This window comes from Malurus melanocephalus, unplaced genomic scaffold (assembly GCF_030028575.1).
Source record: "Malurus melanocephalus ecotype Western Australia unplaced genomic scaffold, MMel_1.1 scaffold_412, whole genome shotgun sequence".
In the NCBI taxonomy this organism is placed as follows: domain Eukaryota; kingdom Metazoa; phylum Chordata; class Aves; order Passeriformes; family Maluridae; genus Malurus; species Malurus melanocephalus.
The window spans coordinates 281,258-302,392 of record NW_026623644.1 but is presented as its reverse complement, the minus strand read 5'-3'; the positions used below and the strand labels follow the sequence as shown (position 1 = coordinate 302,392).

The following is a 21,135-nucleotide window of genomic DNA, read 5'->3' as shown; positions in this document are numbered from 1 at the left end:
GCATTCCCGAAGGGCTGGCATTCCCGAACAGCCTGCCCGGGCTCTCCTGCCCCACGCAGGGTGTGGGGAGCGGTGGCACCCAAGGAGCGCGTGGTTGTTGCGCTGTGAGCAGAGGCAGCGCCGCTCCTGTCCCAGAGCCGCGCACGGAGCTCCCCTCGGAACAGCGGAACCCTCCACGGCAGCGCCTGTGACCTGGGAACGCTTCCTGTGCCTCCACTCCTTCAGAGCCGTGTGCTGTGTCATTCGAGGGGTTTCATGCTCTGCACAGTGGCACCGATTCCCCTCCCGTGTGAGCTGCATGTTTTGGCAGGGTTCCGGTGGCAGGAGGAAAGCCTGGCACCGCTGGAGCGGCAATCTCACCGGGCTCCAGGAGGGAGGCTCAGCGATGCTGTCCGCAGGTGCGGGGTCAGGCAGCGCCAGCTCTCCCACGTTTGGGGAGCAGCTCCCTGTGCTGGACAGGRCACAGCCCTCCACCCTGACTGGGTGACTGAGCCCTGGGGTCACAGCTCCAGCCTCCCTGCAGCATCCACCGCAGCCGAGGGCACCGAGATTCTCCCGGGATCGGAGCCAGCTCACCTCCAGCCCACCTCTGCCTGGGACTTGGCCACACGGGAACAGTCCCTCGGCAGAGCCAGSACTCGTTCAGTAGCCTGCAAGTAGCAGGTCTTCATTAACCTCACTGATTTTTGAGATAGATGAGCTGGCAGATGGGAGGCTGTAGAAATATTTGTCCCAGCAGCTGCAGGGGGAAGAATACATATGAAAAAAAGCTTTTGTGTTTCACTTAATAGATGTCTAAACGCCTTGCATGTGCACAAATATCTGTGGCATGTATTGCTGGCTTAGACCTGTACGATCCATGGCTCTCTCCTACCATTTTCTGAAGTGCAGTGCAATTCAACTAAGTCCTGCAAAGTAGCATTTTGAGAGGGTAAAACTTGACAATTTGTTATACGAAACCTCCCTCCTGAAGCTGGACTTATTTTTTTTCCAATATGCCAAGCACATTAATGAGTGTCAGAGGTAAACCAGAATGCTGGGATGGAGGGAAGTGGAGAATAAAAATCTTCCAGCAGCACCTCTGCTTATTTCATGGTTAAGTTATTTTGTATTAGCCACAGAAATTGCTGCTGTGTCTGTTTGGTGAGGATGMATGCAGACTGCCCAATTAGCAAAAATCATAGAGAACGACCTCGTGGCTTGTTTCTCAAGGCTTGATGTGGGGGTTTGGAAGCACRAGGCTCTCTAATAAAGCTTCCAGTCATTCAGCCTCATAATTCTGCTTATCAGTGCCACAAACAAAAAATATTCCAAGTTGCCTGAGTTTGCTGGAGGTGTGCAGGTGATGATGGAGCTCACTGCTCTGCTGGATCCTGCCTTAGCCTGCTGGCAGGCTCASTGGAGGCATGGAGCCAAGGCTTTGGGAACAGCATCCATCCGATTTGGCAACAGAAATCCTATTTCTGTGCAGGGAGCGACAGGGAGATGAGCACTGCCCAGCACTCACTTCCTTGGACATGTTTGAATAATTGTTCTGCCGTTGAGCATTGGCTGTAGGGTGTGCCAGGTCCCCGAGGATTTGKTTTGTGTGCTGGCACAAGGGGCAGCTGAAGGAAAGCACAAACAATTGTCCCTTCCTCACTGGGCAAGGGGTCAGACGGAGGGACAGTGGTGGTGGGGGACAATGCCCCGAGCATGGGGCMGGCTCAGGAGCACAAATGGTTAAGTGTAGCCTACAGCTCTGTTTCTGGGGTCTCATTTCATCATCTCACCTGCAATGCCAGCCGCTCTCATGGACAACCCAGCCTTACCACAGCAGTGATTCTGGCAGGGCCTGATCTCACMCAGTCACTGCTCCCAGCAGAGGAGCAGCCTCTTGTTTCCCCTGACCCCTTTTGCCACGGTGGTGGAAGTGCAGAGCCTGATCTCTGACACTTCACAGCAGCTCTTACAGTGCACAAGGACTTCCCAAACTTCTGCAAAKGCAGCAAATTTCTTTTCACTGGATTTGGAGTTTGATTTTTGGACATGTGTTTGACACATGCACTATTTTTCCTTCMCTTCCCTCCGGCATAGGCAATAGTGGGGAAGTGACCCAGGAAACAAYTTGGGATGCAGTGCCTTGTGTGGCATTTGCATTTGTGCAGAACACTGTCATTTACAGGAGCCTTCATCAGCGCAGTCACAGAGTTCTGCAGCTGACTTAGAATAAATAGGCAGTAAGTTCTGAGCTAGTCTGTCAAATGGGATGGATCAGAATAGGTGCTCAAAGTAGTGTTTTATCAAGACTGCTGCCAGCYGTTCAGAGTCAGCAAATAGTGCTGTTGATTTCCATGGGATCAGATTGAGATGGATAATAAGAGAACCTTATAAAATAATATGTAGGGGCATTTTCTGTGAGAAAGACAGCCCTGGCAATCCTGCAAGCTGCAGGGRTGGAGGGCAATCTTATTTCTAAGCTTCTGCATGTATTTTTCATAGGCTGCATCCTGGCTGATGCATTGCCATGCATTATGTAGGGTGAGGGGTGGTGACRGAGGCTGTGAGCACAGCGTTGTCCATGATCCAGTCTGACAGTCCCAGCTCTGAGCACCTGGTCATGGTTTGAAACAAGTCTAATCTGTCTAAAATTGCCTCTGAGGACAGCTGAAACTTGACCAACTTGTACSAGGATTCTAAAGAAATGCAGAAATCAGTTCATATAGTGAATTCTCTTTGTTGTGTGTTGGCCAATTCCTGCCCCACCCTGGCAGAGCTKGTCCTTGGAACGTGAGGAACGTTTTCAGCCCCTGCGGGTCCCACTGACAGGCTCTGAAATCCTGCACTAAGGGAACGGGAATTAGGGCTCCTGCCCTGGAATTAGTGCCAGCAGGRCAGTCCTGAGACACACAGGGAGCTGCTGCAGCAGAGACACAACCAGCTGAGCTCCCAGCAACACCTCAGCTGCCCCGGCTGCCGCTCTGCTTCTTTTCCAAAAGGGGAAAAACAAACACCAAAAAAGTCACACTGGGGAGTCTTTGTTTTACCCTTCCATGTCCATGCTGTAAGCTTCCTTGGCTTAAATCCTTTACTTTCTACTCCCAACTTCCCTCAGCTTTCTGCTAGCATCTGGTGTCTGCTTTAAGTGGAAAAAGTCCTGTTGTACAGACACTTTTTTTTCTTCATCCTGGTAAAATCTTYACTGGACCCTTCCTTGGACTCTTCCAATAGGGGTGGTGCAGAATTGAGTTGAGGAAATATTTTTCACCAATAATCCGGCTTTATTTTATCATTGGTTGTCCAAAACCATGGATAAATAGAACATAATGGTTTTAAGCAAGGGCAGGCTGCACTTCAGTTTCCATGAGCTGAATTTATCAGACACTATCCCATCCAGCAGCGCACTAATCATCAGCTGTAGGGCTTTGCAAGGCAGTGGTATATTTAATGTTCATTAATTTCACAGGAGGATTTCTGGGAAGCAGCAGATGGCAGGAAGCCGTGGGTTGCTGCTGTGGCTGTGAGGGTGAGGAGCTTCCAGGGGAAGTTCTGTCCACAAGATTTGAGAAACCTCTGAGAGATCCCATGGTTCAGAGACCGCCAGAACCAAGGATCTGCGCCAGAGGAGTGAAAGCTGTGCTCTGCCTCTGGCTGGAGCCCGCAGCTGCTGGATGCCAGCACCTCATTCCTCTGAGTCACAGCAGGCTTAGAAACAGCACCACGGTAAAGAAATGGCAAGTGGAGAGGATGGCTTTGTGTTTTCTGTCATCCAGCCATAAGCAGGCAGGGGAAAAGCTTGATTTGTTGTCATTCTCAGCTTTCCCCGTGGCTCTGTTAACAATTACCATTCCACGGATCGCAGGGAGAAAGGATGGATGAGGTATTGGAGGGGAGCTGGTCAAAGCTATTCGCATGCTTCCCTCGGCTGCCAGCTCTGTCTGCGCTCTCCTCCCATGGCACACGGRCGGGCTTTTCCCTCGCCGTGCTCGGAGCTTCGCTCATGCTCCAGAGTTCTTCCTTCGGCTCCGTGGCCTTTCTGCTACGCTCCCTGTCCTTGGGCGCCGGAGGYTGCAGGTCCCCGCCGATTTTCACAGGAGCCGTCTCTCTCTCAGCAGCACAGGAGCTGGGAAAAGCCTCGGCGGTGCTGGAGGCTCCCGGTGACGCGGGAGCTGCGGGAGCACAGGCGGTGCGGGGGCCCCGGAGCGCCGGCATCGCCCCGGAGTCAGCGCAGCCGGAGCTCTCCGCAGCGCTGCCAGGGATTCCCAGCCCCGGCGGGGATTCTCTGCTGCCGAGAGGCTTTGCAGGGGGAGCGAGCCCTTCCCGGGGCTCGCAGCCGCCTGGGCTAGCGGGACGTGTCCTTGCCCACGGCGGGGGGATTGGAGCTCCGTGGTCTTTAAGGCGCCTCCCAACGCGAGCCGTTCCCCGATTTTCCAAAGGAACGGGTGATTCAGGGCTGGAAGCACCGCAGCACTCAGCCTTCCCCAACGCAGGAGCTTTCTGCCGCTCACCTGGAGAGCTCCCGCAYGGCCCCTCCGTGCTTTGGTGCATTTGGTGCCCGGGGGAAGCAGGACTTGCAGTGCATGCAACAAAACTCTTCTGACAGCCCCACTACTCACGAGGCTTCTGGAAATTTGTGCTTTCCCAGSGGATGAGCCCCTGGGGAAACATGAATCTTTCAGAGGCTTCAAGCAAATAAAATGCAGCATTTTACAGTCTTAGGTATAGCCTCGGGTTTCTCAGTTTTTCCTGACATAGTCCCAATTTTCTGCTCTCTTATTTATTTCTTTTAGTGAAGATATTCAGTTCACACTTTATTCTGCTCAATATAACCAACATAATCCTATTTTCTTACTACTTAAGCAGATAGTCAAGATGCCAAAAGCATTTCTATAGCCTGGAAACTCCCTTATTTTCTGCCTTAAAATTCTAATTGTAGTCATGTATGTACTTCTGGTTTATAATATGGAAAAGCACGGTTTAATCCCCAGAAACTAAGACCRTGGAAACATGTGCAAAGAGACTCACTGGGATAACAATAATATAATAAGATTTTCATCATCGGAACAAAGATGTAAGCCAGAACTGCTCTTTCGGGGGGGCGAGCCTCGAGAATCTTGTCCGTTTTCTTTCTTGGCATCTGTCCCACTCCACGGCTATGGAGTTTGTGTCCCTGGAGTAAATTCTCCAGAGTTGGTGGTGTCCTGGAKCTGCCCTCGAAGCAGGGGCAGGGAGAGGAGCAGCGCTGGGTGCGGGAGGTCGTGCTTACSCGCAGCACGAAGTGTCAGAGGATTCACATGAGGAGAGGCCCCTGAGGAAGCAGCGTGTGCTGCCCGCAGGGAACTTTGGTGCGAATGCCATCGCCYGGGTTCTGACTCGAAGGCACCAACCCTCAAACGCTGCTGTTCTGTGTCCCCACAGGTAAATACGTCTACCAGCCCATGACCCCCGTGGAGCAGCTGCCCAGCACCGAGATCCCCGTCCGCCCGCGGGAGCCGCCCAACACCATCCAAATCTCGGTGTCTCTCACCGAGCACTTCCTCAAGTTCGCGCCCGCATTCCAGCCGCCGCTGCCGCCCGAGGCGCCGCAGTTCTGCACCATCGCCGACCTGTTCATCGACAACTACCGCGTCAAGTGCATCAACGGCAAGATGTGCTACGTGCAGCGCCAGCCGCCCGCCCTGCACAGGGCCAGGCCCGATGACGCTTCCGTCCGCAACGCCTTAATCGCAAAGGAGAGCAATACGCCCAACCCCGAGCACTGCTCATCCCCCTCCAGCTCCGAGGACTCCGGCATCAACGCCGTGGGGGTTCACTACATGGAGTCGTGTGATGAGGACACGGAGGGGGTGGCCGAGCTGAGCTCAGAGGAGGATTACAGCCCCGATAGCAGCTGGGAGCCGGACGAGTGCCCGCTCCTGTCGCCCTCGCAGTGCGAGATGGAAGTGATCGAGACTATAGAAACCACTGTGTGACCACAGAAGTCGGCATCGGCTCAGTCCGCTTCCCTCTCAGTAATGTTGCTTTTGTAGTATTTCTATTTTCCATTTTTTCTGACAATCCCTTTTTTCCAGTGCACTTGATATTTCAGACTCCTCTCATGGGAGCGCGGTCACAGGACTCACATATGGTGAAGTAGCAGCAGCCTGAGCAATTTTAACACGTTCTCAGCCTGATCAGCTCTCCCACGTCTGCACGTAAGGTAGTGACAAATCTTAAGACTTTTCTAACAGAAAGAGGCCCTTTTGTTGGTCTGGGTTACCCCACACACAACTTCTCACACGAAGATGTGCCACTCGAGATGTTTCCACCCGCCGGGTTGTTGGCACGGGGGGCACAGCTCTGGAGCAGCAAACCAAGGTGCCCTTAATCTTTGTCCAACAGCTACACGAGGCTCCTCTGATCTCTGTCCCGGCGCCTTATCCGGCCTCTCCCTGGAGCTGGTGCGACCCTTCCCCGAGGCTGTCGGCACCACGGTCCCAGCACGTTGGAATGGCAGGCTACAGAATGCACAAAGTGCCTCCAACTTTTCTCCAGGCTATGCACCGAGCAGCTGCTCTAGTTGGCCAGGCTCTGACATCTCCTGAGAAGGCAGCTCTTGCTCTGGAGGGGGATGACTTGCCAGAATCCAGCTGGTTCCTGTTCTCTGCCTGGWTCTCGGGAGAGGGTCTGGCTTTTGTAGGAGGAGCAGGCAGGGGTGGGGCACGGCCCTGTAACCAATACCACATGGGGAGCACTGGCACAGGCCGAGGAAGCGACTACCTCCGAACACCCGCCCCCGGCTCCGCCTCTGCCTCCTCCTGGGCTCTTCGGTGCCGGACACTCAGGACCAAATGGCCTCGGAGCCTGCATTTGCCTGAAGAATAACAAAGTTTAAACAAATAGAATTTTACCAGCCACACCACTGTGTCGGCAGAGCTTGGGGACAGCATGGAGGTGCCCCAGGGAGGTGGCCCACGGGCTCGGTGGTTTGTGAGCTTGCTAAAACACAGCCTAAGGTCATCCTAGGGGAGAGAGGAGGCTCTGGCTCCTGCTCCTCCACTCGCAGCCCAGGAGCAGGGTCGGAGCAGGGGTCCCTCACCCAGCTGGTAGCGGAGCTGTCCTACAGGAGGTTCGGTTTCAGCCCTGCTTGAAGGAAACACAAACGCCGCTCTCAGATTCCAGCCGGCTGATGAGCTGGAGCCAGTAACTCCTGTGCTCCYACAGCGTTACAGCCACTCGTGTGGTTGGTTTGCATTTCAGAAGTCCCTGGTGAATCCAAGGCTGTATAAACGTGTACARTTAGTGATTGATCCTAGATTATAGTCCGTGGTAGAGGATGGCTCATCTCTCACTGTATCCTGACAATGTATTCCCGATTTTATACACTTTGTAATCCGTATCTTTAGAAGACTTTAGGCAACAGTGTGTCTGTGCACATGCGCGTGTCTAGGAGTTTCCATGGGTGGATATAAAGTAATGCTGTACTTTTTAGACTTTAAGACTTTCGGACAAAAATTACCGGTTTTATAATTTTGATGACTTACATAAAAATGTGCAATGCTTGTGGAACGAGGAACTTGGGCCATTGCATGAACGGATACATTCTCACAAGGCACCTGAAAATATTCTGTTTTTCTGAGGGCATTTAAACAAAGGCTGTAGTAAAACTAAATAGGATTTATTTCTTTTTTAAGGGCAGGGTTGTCTTTCTTGGCTAACTAAGGTTTCTAACAACATTTTGGTGTCTTTGGACCATTCAGACACATTCCATAGGTAGAAGGAAACATGTATAAACCTACAGCATTTATTCATATTTAACCTTCCACTTGTAATCTGAGTGGAGAACTGAACAAACTCACTCTCATGCCTGGCCTGTCTGAGCTTTCTTCCCAGAAAGAGGAAGGCTCTTCCTGCCCCTTTCCAGGCAGGATGGGTGGGTTGGCGCAGCAGGGCCTTTCCCAAGGGCAGGGTGCTCCTCGCCAGCTCTCCCCATGGCACCAAGGGCAGGGAGGGCGAGCAGGACCCCCGACCCAGCASGAGCTCACTTTGTTTGCAGGCAAGCAGGAGCCACAGCCCTGCCTGGGCACCCGCTGGGAGCGCAGTGACCTCGGGGGTGCTGCTGGCACAGACTCCAYACGACCCACAAGGTCCTGTCCCCATCAGGATCCACCCTTTCTGAACTGTAAGTAAGTAGCAATACCCACAAGCTGTGAGTGTCTCCTACCCAGGATTTGTTCAGACGTCTTAAGCACAATAAGCTGTCTCTTCCTTCTGTTCCTGGACAACGTCAGCAGCTCCAGGGAGCRCTCAGGCAGGGCCCACTGCAGGGATCTCCCTGTGCTCCATCCATCACAGCCTAGCTYGGGACGCTCCCACGGGATCGGGGCTCCTTCCTTTGCACAAACACGGCTGTGCCCGTGCTGTCCCAGCTGTGCCCTGGGCTGGCTGCTCCCCCTGCCAGGGAGAGGTGTGTGTATATTTCCTCTTGAATAAAATACTGAACAACTGGCCTTGTGCTTGTCCTGACTGCCTGTGTGCTTTCCATGCTTGAGAGAAACRTTCCAGGGCTTCCAGCAAGGGAAGGACCACTGACAGCTTCAGAGGACAGCAGCTGACACACGCCCAGAGCCAGGCAGAGGAAGGGAATGGCCAGGGGAGCACACCAGATAGCTCAGAAACCCCACCAACATTCGGCTGCAGCAGCGAGAGCAAAGTGCTGGAAGCTCTCTGACCATCAGTGCTCATCATACCCACCCTCCACCCCTTGCAGCCCCTAAGGCCTGAGGCACCTTTTTTACACATACATCCTCCCACCCCCAACACAGGTACAATGAGGTAAGAGGGCAGGTTTGAGCTTCCCCCACAGGCACAAGATGCATCTCTCTCTTACCAGCAGCCCATTCACAGAAGTGCAGAGGTCTCACAGGGAAGTTTAGCCAAGGGCCTTTTTAATGGGTCAGTAGAACAGAGCGTGTGCAGCTCAYTTTGCTCACACAGGTGTCATCTCCTGCCTGCTCCAGGTTTGCCCATTCCATACCCTCAGAGCCCATGCTGCTGCTGTGAGACAGCAGCGCCAGTCCTTGCCAGAACAGCTGCTTTGAGCAGAGCACAGAACCAGATGTGGCCCCAGAGCCAGCACAGCTCTGTCACACGGGGGCTCTGGGCACAGGACAGGCTCCTCCAGCAGGGCAGAGCTAACTCAGTGACGTGGAAAAGTTCCTGCTGCTGTCCCGAGCCCCTGGGGCAGCACAGGCAGCCTTCCCTGTGCCTCGGCATGCTGGGYTTGTCCCAGAGTTACAGATTCCAGCCCAAAGCAGCACAGGACATCAGCCAGTTGTGACCCACCAATGCCAGTGAGGGTCAGGTTCTGGAAGGGTGCTGCAGGGAAATCCCAGGGAGTGCTGGAAAGGCTTCCCAGCACCACGAGGCAGGAGCAGCAGCRGCCGAGCCGGGGCAGAAGTGCTACTCCTCAGCCAGCGGAGGGGGTGTCAGGTGCAGCTGGAAGTTCTCGTTCTGGAAGACACTGCTGGTGGCAGGGTCCCCGTGGGAAACGCTGAGCAGCCCGTGCTTGTCACCGCCACCATGGCCCCCACGTGCCAGCTCTGTCAGCAGTGCCAGCTGCAAGGAAAACCCTCGGGTCAGCTCCTGCAGGGCACACGGAGCCCAGGGCATCACCATGCCCCTGCAGCACTGAGGAAAACCCAGCCCAGGTACAGTAAAGCTATGGATGGCATGGGAGACCCTACAGCTCCATGTGGGACACCAGTCCTCAACTGAACAACTCTCCAGGGCTCTTCAGGTTGCTTTAAAGGCACGTAATTGAAAAGCAACTCAAAAAAGAACCRGAAGTGCCAACAACCGCAGCCAAAAGAGATGGGAGGCATGAGGAAAATGCCAGGGACACAGAGAGCTGGGTATAGGGGGGAGGGAGTGTTCTGAGGGACTGCAGGAGCTGCTGTATTTGGAGGGAAGCTGAGTTACAAATCCACAAAGGGTCACCCCATGGACACTTCCAGGCCCAGCCCCACAGCCAGAGGCATTCCCATAGTTTCCCTGCCAGTGAATTTCCTGGTGTGGCTGCCTTGCAGTGTGCCACAGCTGAGTGYCAGCACCAGACCAAACCCCAGAGAACAGTCAGAGCCAATGTCTGGCTTGGCAACATGAGAAATGCCCACCCCCAGTTTAAAAACAGAGGGCAAACGGGGAGTACGTACTCGAGAGGTGCCTCGGTTGAGTCGGCAGAGCTGGTCAAAAGCTTGGATTTGCTGAGGATCCAACACAGACTCCGAACTTGTCTGAGAAAGAGTGAGAAGGTTACAGAAACCACATAGAGCAGGGTGTCAAGTTCCCACACAGAGAAATTCATTCCTGGGTCCAGAGCAGCTAGTCCACAGCCTGTTTGGGAGGCCTTTTCACCCATCCCTCCCTTGGCATGGAGCCACCATGCGCATAAGCAGCCTGTGCTTGTCACTGCCGCCAGATCTCCCCAGATCTGGGGGGAATAAAAATTCATCCTGTTCTTGCCCAAAGGATAGTCACACCCCTGCATCCACAGACAGTTATTGCTGGGCTCTGTCACTGACAGAACAGACTAGCAGTACTGGGACACCTCTGGGGAAGGAAGAAAGTCATGGGAAAACTCCCTCACAGCCAGCTGGGAAAAGGAGTAATAGATCCCTGTAGCCAAGCAGCCTCCCCAGGCTCCTTCCCAGGCAGCAGCAGCAGCTGCCCCCAGCCCTTTCCCATGTCCCAGCTACCCCAACCATGGCTCTGCCAATGGCTATTAACAACTAATGGCATCCTATAATAGCACCCTGAGGACCCTTCTCTAGTCCCCTAGGGGATGCCACAGACTGAAAGCTGGGAAATGAGGGGTGGGAAGGGGGGACAAGGTCACACAGCAATGGCAGCCATATTCCCGAGCCTGTGGCACTGCCCAGYTGTGGGTACAAGGCCCAGTGTCCCCCAGCAGGGAGGGGCAGCTGCAGGTGAGGRCAAAGACAGGGCCCAGAGCTGCAGCAAGAGCACTAAGGCAAGCAGGGCTGCACACACTCCAACTGCCGTAAACGGCACCATTTACATATCCCAGGGAGAGATGACAAAGCATCACAGATTCTTGTAGGTTTGTTCCATTTATCACGCCACACTGTTTCTATTTTGAATGTTTCTGCTCATATTGCAAAGCAAAAGCATCATCATCAAGAAACCCCAACAGGAGCCAGGAGAACAGCCTCCCTCATGAGCAGCAGGCTGGCATCTGCTGTCTCTGGGGATCTATTTTTAAGGGAACGTTCAAATATTTTCTACAAAATACATTTCCCAAGGGCTACTAACCAAAAATGCCACAGTCCTGCCAGTGGGTACTGACTGAAGCTGCATTGACTTTAAGCTCTTTGGCAATGGGAGATGCACTGAGCCTCCCGTGGGTTTCTTGAAGCCTGGATAGTCCTGACACTGTCCCAAAGCCACACAGGTCCTGCCTTTGATCATCAGTCTGGGAAGAGAGGAATGTCCTGAGTTCAGATCACTTCGGCTGGAAACATTTGCCCACCTCACTTCTTCCCCTTCAGGATATTCTCTGCAGTGTAAACAACCCTGCTGAGTGCCAGTCAAGGAGCCAGCTGTCCCCATTCCCTGCATAACCACACAGCCTGGGAGCCTGGGACAGGGTCAGGGACCTGCAGCTGATGGGTGGCACTGGTGCTTCCCAGGAACATGCAAGCCATCCTCAGTCAGAAAACACAAAAAGCAAGAAAAAGCTTCCCTCCACAGCTGCTGTGGCCACAGGCACTCAAGGACAAGGAACAGGCGACCAAATTGGCCTCCCCTCTCCTGCTCTCTCCCCACCACRTGTATGTAACTATCAATCAGTCTGTTCCCAGGCTGATGAGCTGAAATATTGCAGGCAATTCTTTCTGTTGTCATGGAAACAACTGCTGTCAGGCCTTTTCCTTTCTCAACTGTGTCACTGAAGGCATGCTTCCCTTCAGAAGCCACGGGAGGCTCCCGGGGTGCAGCAGCAGCAGCCCCCGGGGCTCAGCAGAAGGTGCTGGGCTCACTCCACAGCAAAGACACTGTCTCCAGGGCCAGACAGCTCCAGGATGGAGCCTTCAGCACCTCCAGCCCACTTCCAGCCACATCCCCACACCCCCTCAAAAGGCTTAGATGAGACACAGAACCCCAGAGACACGATTCATCTCGTGAGGATCKGGGCCAGGAGGAAGGAGAAAGGCTTTTTTCTTTCTCCAGCTCTCCTAGATCCCACCGCTAATGCTAATCTCCACTGCACGTTTTTCTTGCACGCATTCCACCCCCTCTGACAGTCACCAYACAGCCCTCCCAAGTCTGCAATTAGCTTTAATTTACCAGCTACAAATTCCATCATCAGCCCATGCCCAGGCAAAGCAGATCCCAGCACTTTGAGCTGAGGCACCGTCCATGGTCATGGCAAGAGGCCCATCCCAGAGCTGCCCCTCAGCAATGCTGCTGCAGCAGTTAGAGCTTCAGAGCAGTTAGAGCTTCAGAGCACCCTACGGCCCCGAGGTCTGCTCCCTGACACAGGGAGATGCAGCCAGAAGTTCTGGGGAAGGTTTTGGGATTCCTAGGAACGAAGGAAACCCCCATGTTCCCATTCACAGAGGTGAGCCCACAGGCAGCAGACACCAAGCCCACCCTCAGCCTTCCTTGCCTGCTTCACYATGGCTCATCAGCCTCACAAATCTAGATTCAGGGATTTAATTAAAATCCACCTCTCTTCTGTGGGATAAGGCCTTGCTGTCCCTAGGGTACTCCCAGGAATCTGGTACATCAACCAAAGASAGAGCAAGACAGGTTGGGACCCAGAGGCACTCGAATGCCACTGAGGTTACAGAGCTGTTATGAAGTTCAGGAAAGCCCCAGGACCCGCCTCTGAGAACAGCAGTGTCCTGCTGCTGCCAGGCTGTGCAGAGCCCCTGCCAARCCAGGCTGCAGGACAAGCACATAGGGAACAGCCTGGCAGGACCYGGGAAACTGCCCTGGGATGGTCCCAGAGGCTGCAGAGCCCCACCTGGGMTGGCAGCAGGGGAGCCCTACCTGCTCCACATGGGGCAGCCAGGAACCCCAGCCCCACTGCCCGCAGCCCCAAGTGCTGGGGGCAGGGCAGCCTCCCCAGCACAGCCAGTCTGTCACACAGSCCTGGCCTCTCACACCTCGGCACTGCCAAGGGACAGGCAGATGTCTCATTTCCAGCTGAACTTGGCTGAACTTATGGAGCAGACCTCCCACTCAGGGCCCGGGAGAGCACAGGTCTGTTTGTGCTCTGCCAGTCAGCACCGCAGCCGTGGGAGCCTGCAGGACAGGGCAGGGGAGGGAGGGCATTGTCTGTGCTGGGCAGGGAAGGCATGGGCACAGCCCTGTGCTCCCAGGGAAGGACATGGGCACAGCCCTGTACTCCCACATGCTCTGGGCAGGGAAGGACATTGGCACAGCCCTGTGTTCCCAGGGAAGGACATGGGCACAGCCCTGTGTTCCCAGGGAAGGACATGGGCACAGCTCTGTGCAGCTCCCACATGCTCTGGGCAGCTGCTCCTGCCTGCACCAGGCACTGCTGCAACAGCCCCTTGGACTGCTGTTGATGCCTTCAGCCAAAGAGCAGTAACAATGCTCAGAGTTAATTAAACAAACACAACCCCCCATCCTCACAGGGCACCAGCAGACAGAGGGGTCATTTCCCATCCAGCAGGCTCCAAGGGAGACACGGCAGCACATGGATTCAACGTTAAAGGTGATGCCCAACAGGCCTGTGCTGGGGCTGAGCACAGCACCTGCCCCTGAGTTCAGAAGCCTCATGCAGAGAATTACTTTTCTAGAGATGAACCAAGAGGCTGTTGAACAGATCCCACAGGGCCAACCAGACAAGGCTGGAAGGTGCAGTGTTCTCACACGGGCAGGAGTTGGGGAGAGAAAGGGAAGGTAAAAACACAATGTCCCACATTGGAGGGACCCACGATGATCATCAATCCAGCTCCTGTCCCTGCACAGACCCCCCAACAATCCCACCCTGTGCATCCCTGGCAGTGCTGTCCCAATGCTCCTGGAGCTCTCGGGCAGCCTCGAGGCTGGGACCATTCCCTGGGGAGCCTGGGCAGTGCCAGCACCCTCTGGGGACAGAAGAACCTTTCCCTGATAGCCAAGCTGAACCTCCGTGACCCAGCTCCAAATGTTCCCTCAAGTCCTGTGTAAAGACACACAGAAAAGAGAAGAAGTCCTGCATGGTGTAAGGATTAGGGACCTCTCTTGCCAGAGGCTTATCAGTACCGTGACCCCAAAGCTCATGGAAAACTCAAGGGAATACCTCTGTTATCTGTCCCCTTCATCCCTCCTGCCCCTTGGAGCAGCCTGGCACTGCTGTGRATCTGGAAGGTTCACAAGGTGCCCAGCCCAGCTCTGGCCCTGGGGGCTCAGCTGCAGCTGCCCAGAGCTGWCTGTGCCCAAGTCACACACAGAMCACAAAACACRGATCACCTTGTGCCAAGGGGTGGGAGGGGGAGCTGCAGCTCCCCACTGATAGGATTTACCAGACACCAATGCTCSCCTGCATTCCCAGTGCTGCTGTCCAGCACAGCCCCTGCACCCTCAGCTACAGCCAGCACCACTGGCACAGCTGAAATTCCCTCTCCTACCCTCCCATSGAGGGGCTGCAAACAGCCAAAGCCTYRGCTTGCCTTTATTGTGCTCCCCTCYTTCAGAGGAACACCAAAGCAGGAGTCAGCTGCACCCTCAGCCTTGGGCCCCTTGGCTATTTCTCAGCTGGGAGTCACAAAGGGGAGCAGCCAATGCTCCTCCAGCAGCAGCAGGAGCCAGCCCAGCCCCAGSAACAGCCCCTGGGACAGGTCCCTGCTCCCAGGCCCCTATGTGAGGGCAGAGGAACTCCCTGCCCTTCCCTGGTGCTGGACCCCAATGAACACCCCAGGCTGTGGGGCACTGCCCAGCTCATGGAACCACTGCACTTGGTGAGAACATCCACRGGGGGCTGCAGCCCCACAGCCTGCAACTGAAACTGCATTTCAGTGAGTCTGTTCTACACAGCCTCCCAGACTGCAACGTCTTATTAAAAGGGAGGAAATTTGCATCAAACTGTAGGAATAGTTTCTTAGAAATTTAGATGTAAAGTCAAGCCAAGATTCTCAACTGCAATTTTGCCACCTTTGCTCTGAACCAAGCCATGACCCAACTTCCCCWGGTGATCCTGGTCCCCTGCTCTTGGCTCCAGGCAGTTTGGAATCAGCTGTCCCTGCTCTGTGTCMGCCTCTCACAGGCCCCAGAGTGCCAGACTTTGGATGGTAGGAGTGGAAGGAGCACTCTACTAGGTTGCAGATTGCTCTGAAGGAAGGCCAGGGAACACAGTTACAATTCACTCTGATATTTCTCACAAAAACACACAATATAACAAAATAACACACTCCTCCAGTATGATAAGCCAAAGAAAACAATCAGTTTTGATTTAAAAGCTGCTAAAGGATAATACTGATTTTTTAATCAGTTGTTTTCAGTTTGCATTTAGTTTTCAGTTTTAGCTTTGGTGTCAGTCTCCTCTACCTCCTCATGAAGACTTCTGCACTCAGTTTTCTTCTTACTAGATCACTTTTGTTTCCATTACAAGCAATCTTTAACAGAGTTGTTCTGTGTCTCCAGTTCCTTACTGGACTTCCTGGACACTGCTGAGAAGGAATCCACCTCCAAAGCCAAAGGACATTTGCTCAGTTAATTTGTATATGGGAACATTCTCTACAGTGGAGAGAATGCYCACTCTTGTACCTGTATAAAACACTAATTATCTCTAGGGTGTTACTGGGGGTATCACATCTGCATATTTTCAAAGTTACAAAGCCCCTGGAAGTTTTTTATATTGCTGGAGACAAGATAATAACTGATGGTCACTGCTACCCTGAAAAGAGTAACGCTGGCTCTGCTCCTGATCATGGAGGTCATGTAACATCTGCTGAGGTCCAAAATAAGTATTGAGGAAAAACCCACCCTAAACCTTCACTGTTGCCCAACAGAATGCACGTGGAGCAGAGGTGAGGGAGCTCAGGTGAGGGATGTGGTACCAGCCCCTCACACGGGGAATTGTTCCCAGGGCTCCGGAAGGCTGCCACAGGGAGGGGTACTGGAAAGCTGCAAGACAGAGCCCAAAGGTAGGGCCTGACAAAGTGGATTAACTATGGATCAAGTCCATTGTCCATCCTGGCGTGCCTYGACAGGATTAAACTCGTGAATAAAACATATTTGCCATCTGGAYAGCTCCAAAAGCAATGTGCTCAGGCCTCCTCGCCACAGAGCAACCCAAGCATGGCAGCTCAGGGCTCACAGCCCAGGAGCCAGGAGTCTCCCTCTCCCTGATCCTGGTGCCCAGGCTGGCAGAATGAATGGAAAGCACGAGCTGGCTCACTGAAATGAGGCAAATGAGTTGTGGGGATCAGTGTCTGCAATAGCCAGAGCTTCTCCTGCAGGAGCCGGACAGCAGCCCAGCTGCTGAGCCCTCACCCCAGCGAGCTCCAAGAACCACAGCACAAACACAGCCTTGCAAGAGGATTACAGACCTACCAGAACACAAGCTCCCATTTCATCTAACTCTCATTTAGGGTATGCTCTAAGGCAGATAGGGCAGGACTGATCCTCCAGGCCCAGAGGATCATCCCTGGGAAGACAGCAAGGCTCAGGGGTAAAATGGAAAACACAAACTTTTGGGAGCAGAAGCAAAGAAAAGAAAAGCCCCTTTGCCTTTTTCCCTGATCCCCTTGGCTGGGGCAGAGTATGCCAAGCCCTCATCCCAACCAGGCTCCACTTAAATCCATGCTGTCACCGATCCCACAGCAGGTCACTGCTGGCTCATGGCATCTCTCCACCACCCCAGTCTCAGGGAATGGCCCCAGCATCACACACAGAGCACAGGGGCAGAGGGAATGCTGTCTGCTGGGCTGTCGTTTCAYATACACATCTCAGCCACGCTGCACGATCCAAACTGACAGCGTTTGCCTGGCCAGGGCAGAATTAGTGCTGTGAAATGCACTCCAGATGCTYAGTGGCATTTCTCAGTATGACTCTACTCTTAATTCAAGGCTTCCTAAGAAAATAAAACCTCAACTGAAGATTTCCCAATGGAAAGAAAAAAATTWAAAAAGCCCCATATTAGATTTTGCYRAAAAGGGAACTARGTTTTCAAGGTCTTCAAAGGGGATGCAAGGAAACACCCTCCCCACAAATCCCTGTGCAGAAGGGCCTGGAAGTTCCAGATCTGACTCTCTGGGATCCAGGTAGGGTASGGCTGGAAGCACAACTGTGTTAGCAGGACCTCCCTGGGGATTTYCTGCTCACAAACAGCAGCTGTGGAAGCCATTAGAGCTCTGGGTCTGGCTGGGGCCAGCAGAGTTAAGAGGGGACCCAGAGAAGCCCCATCTTCCCCAGTCTGCATTCCCAGCATTTCCCCAGCACAGAAAGTCTGCTCTGTAGCCCGCATCAAGTCAGAGGAATCATTACCTCCCAGGGTTAACACTGCTGAGCAGTGATTGTTCAGCAAACAAACTTCCTGCAGGAGCCGGAGATTCTCCAGCCTATTGCCAAGTCTAAATATACTCAGCATTTTTAAGCTGTGACTGCACAACAGTTTGATCACATGTGAGTACAACAGTTAAATACTGTAATTTAGGTACATGAGGAACATCACAGACTTGAAGAAAATCTGGGACACTGGACGGGATAGCTGGGGGCCTGAGCAGTGCTTGGGCTCTGCTGAACCCAGGCCAAGCTCTGCTGGGCTGGGCTGTATGTGTGGAACAGGAAGCCTTGACTTCCCTGCCAAGAGCTTGTGACAGCAGCAGGACGTAGCAGGAAGCAGCAGGGAAGCATTCCACACTGGGATGGCCTGGGATGGACTTTTCCCACAACTACATGATCCATGCTGTAACCCTTCTTCCCCATCCAGTCTGCACATCTCCCTTCAGGCCCTGAGTCCCAGCCAGCCCTCCACTTTCATCAGGAAAATAAAAGGAAACATCTTATCCTTACCCCAGTCACTGCACAGCAGGAGGAGCGTTTCCCCTTCCTTCTCCACAGGGTAAGTCAGAACTGATCTCTCAGGGAGGCTCAGGGGCTCCCTGACTGTCTGTCTGTGAGGAGCCCAGGRATAACCCAGGTACAAGCACTGGAATCAAGTGTCAGGCACCTGAATGCTGAATACAGTTTCAGTATTTAATTCTGCCTTTAGTTTTCAAACTACACACCAGCCTGCCCACCCCCTTTACACCCACTCCTGTGGAGCAGCAGTGCAGAGGGTGACAGGTGGGGTGCTGAACCTTCCCAGCCTTAGATCCAGAGCCCACATCCCTGTGCAGCCAGAACAGGACACTCACACTGCTCAGTCTGGCTGGAGCACAGTGGATCCCAAGCTCCTGGGAGAGCTTTGCTGCTGTCACCAAATGAAACACTAACCCAGCCTGACTGCAGAGCCTGCACAGTGCTCCACATGCCTGTGAGATTCCCTCTCCCCATGTCTCCCCCAAGCAGGAAGCCTCTCTGTGAGTGCAGCAGCTAACAGGAGCTGACTAAGGCCCTCATTCAGCTTTTGATTGGGATGGGGTTGGCAGGAACTGAAATCATCTGCCTGAACCAAACCAAAGTACTACTATAAAAATGTAATCCAAGACCGAATTACTGTGGTTCCAGGAGTGAAAACACTGTTTTTGTGCACATCTGTATGGTGACAAAAGCACAGAGCATCCCAAGGCAGCTGGGCACAAACCCCTCACCCRGCACCACTCAGAGCAGCAGAGCTCAGCTGCCCACACACAGCATCCCTAAAGGCATCCCTACAAACCACCTGCCACTGGGGCTTTCCATCCACAGCACCAGCCCAGGGAAAYGACAGCTCCATGCATTTTTGAGGCTGCACTTCTGTTTGAATTAGAGAAGATGAAACTTTCAGTGCACAAATACTGATAATAAATACAAATTAATTCTCTGTTCTCTCACCCAAATCCAGCTGCATCAATCTTGGTTAYACTCAAGCTTCTTAAAACATTGTGCAAGCACTTAGTGAGTCAAATCAATCCCAGCCCTTTTATACAGAGCCAGATTATCTGCTAGGAAGGTAAAATGGAGGCTCCCCAATCCAGCCACAAGGAATGTGCAGCTTTTAATCTAAGTTTCATATAAAACACACCTAAAAATAATTTAATAGGAACTGTCCCCGCAATCAGCTGCAAGTTTCCAGCAGCCCCTCATACCAGCTCTCAAGACTTTTGGATGAACAAGTTTCCATGACTTCCACAGCTGTACCCCCACCAAAACAAACTGGTATTCAGAAAAGTGACCAATGAGCTGCTGAGAGTGTTTGACAGGTCTTGCTCCAGGGCTTTCCAGAGGCACAGACAGAYGGAGAACGAAGTGATGATGGAAGTTTACCCAAAGAGAAACCAGCCCCAAGCCTTACCTGTGCCAGGGATGCCACAGTCCCTTTTTTCAGCTCGGAGAAGTTCTCACTCAGCTTGCCTCCCTTGTTGCTGGAGTTGCACTTGTAGCAGATCCACCTCATGAGGCCCTTGGTGACTGTGCCACAGCCCTTGCTCAGCAGGCACAGCGAGTGGTACAAGTGGCCACAGCTGGGGAGAGAGGGTCAGTGCTGGGCAGCAGGGAACACCTCCTGAGCCCTGCACTGGGGAGGGGAAGGGCTGTATCTGGGAATACAGAGCAACACTGTGTCCTCACCCTGTTGCAGCAGCCCCAGACTCACAGAACCAACACTTGATGCCCATTTGCTGGTACAGCACAGACCAGAACACCAAGGCAACAATGATTTCACCTCATTTTACAGACACCTGGTCACAGACAGGGCATGGGGGATGCCAGGGTAGGTCCAAGATGTACAAATACACAAATGAGCCCAGGGTGCTGCAGTGCCCAAAGTGCACTGCTGGGAGAGGGGACAGAAAAACTGTCAGGCAGCTCCTGGAACTGGGAGGCAATCGCTGCCAGGCTGGCAGAGCAGGCTGCATGCAGAGCAGGCTCTGCTGGGYGTGATCAGCCAGCCCCCACTGTGCAAGGCAGCAGGGAGATTGCTCCCAGGAATACAGATCCTTACTCAGGCAAGCCAACCAGTGGATTAGTTCCCCCTTTTAAAATTAGTAACATGATCACAGCTGCAACCCTTAACTTTACCTGAAAACAATGATTTCATCAGCAGTTTCTTGCCTCCTTTTGTACTGTTGGAGACAGATGCAGCAGTAATCCTGCTTTGGGGTGAGGCCTCTGGTAACAGAGGCTCTCAGGTTACACAGGGACCAGTGCAGATCATGGTTTAAAAGGCTCGTGGTTGTCTCCAGAAGGGTCTGTGTGGAAGACAGCATACAGAGTAGGTCAGTCTGGCACCTCCAGCCTACAGAAACTCCCTGCCGACCAGTTCTTCACAACAAGCAGCTGAGCAGCTCATCAAGAGCAGAAACAACTCAATAAAATCACTTGTCCTTCTACACTTTCTAGCCACTGACCTCAAAACATTTACCCTTTCATCACACGTTAATGGAGCAATTCCTGTGCAGTCTCAAATAGGCAAGGCCTGTATTGACTTTTGTCCAAGAGCATTAAGAGAGACGTGGCAGGCTCATTTTGTCATCTTCCACACCAAACCTTTTTTTCCCCCCTTCCACTTGGCAAGCTACTGCTTACATCCCAATTTTAGGAGAAATGTGCTGATAAAAACCAAAGTTCAAATGCACTACGGCAATTAAAGTCTTAAAAAAACCCGGAACTGCTCATGTGCTCATCCTTCTCAATGGATGCCCATTTTCAAAGAGCCCAAAGAACCACCCTGAGTTTCCAGTGTCAGGTTCCTCCCAGGCACAGGGGCTGTGCTCCCTGATCCATCCATRCTCCACAGCAGCAGCTGCAAAAGGCTGCACCAGAAGATCCCATCTGGACACACGTGGCCTGTCCCAGAGCTGCCAGGCAGGGACAAGGGGCAGGGGCTGCCCAGACCTTCTGCAGGAACCCAAACACAGGCAATGGCTCTTCTTTCAGCTCCACAGCAAAGTTCTTTCCCACAGTGTTTTTGCACTGGCTGCTGGTGCCCGGGGGCCTGCCCTGGGCAGCAGCTGGGATGGCACTGACACATGAAGGGGGGGCTTGAAGGAACACTGTGCA

General features: G+C 53.2%; 2 protein-coding genes across 3 annotated transcripts in view; one reads left to right on the top strand and one right to left on the bottom strand.

The window, feature by feature from the left end:
- The window catches only part of CUNH3orf70 (chromosome unknown C3orf70 homolog), a 20,084-nt gene extending 12,433 nt beyond the window's left edge, over nucleotides 1-7,651 (top strand). Inside the window, exon 2 of the mRNA XM_057379627.1 lies at nucleotides 5,398-7,651. Coding sequence (XP_057235610.1) covers nucleotides 5,398-5,951 — 554 coding nt within the window. The 3' untranslated portion in view covers nucleotides 5,952-7,651. The remainder of the gene's footprint in view (nucleotides 1-5,397) is intronic.
- Nucleotides 7,652-7,713: 62 nt separating this feature from the next.
- The window catches only part of VPS8 (VPS8 subunit of CORVET complex), a 69,230-nt gene continuing 55,808 nt past the window's right edge, over nucleotides 7,714-21,135 (bottom strand). For both annotated transcript variants that reach the window (XM_057379625.1, XM_057379626.1), the window contains exons 42-45: nucleotides 20,155-20,324; nucleotides 19,430-19,598; nucleotides 10,173-10,253; nucleotides 7,714-9,576 (exon numbers count right to left, since the gene is read on the bottom strand). In XM_057379625.1, coding sequence (XP_057235608.1) covers nucleotides 9,421-9,576; nucleotides 10,173-10,253; nucleotides 19,430-19,598; nucleotides 20,155-20,324 — 576 coding nt within the window. In that variant the 3' untranslated portion in view covers nucleotides 7,714-9,420. The remainder of the gene's footprint in view (nucleotides 9,577-10,172; nucleotides 10,254-19,429; nucleotides 19,599-20,154; nucleotides 20,325-21,135) is intronic.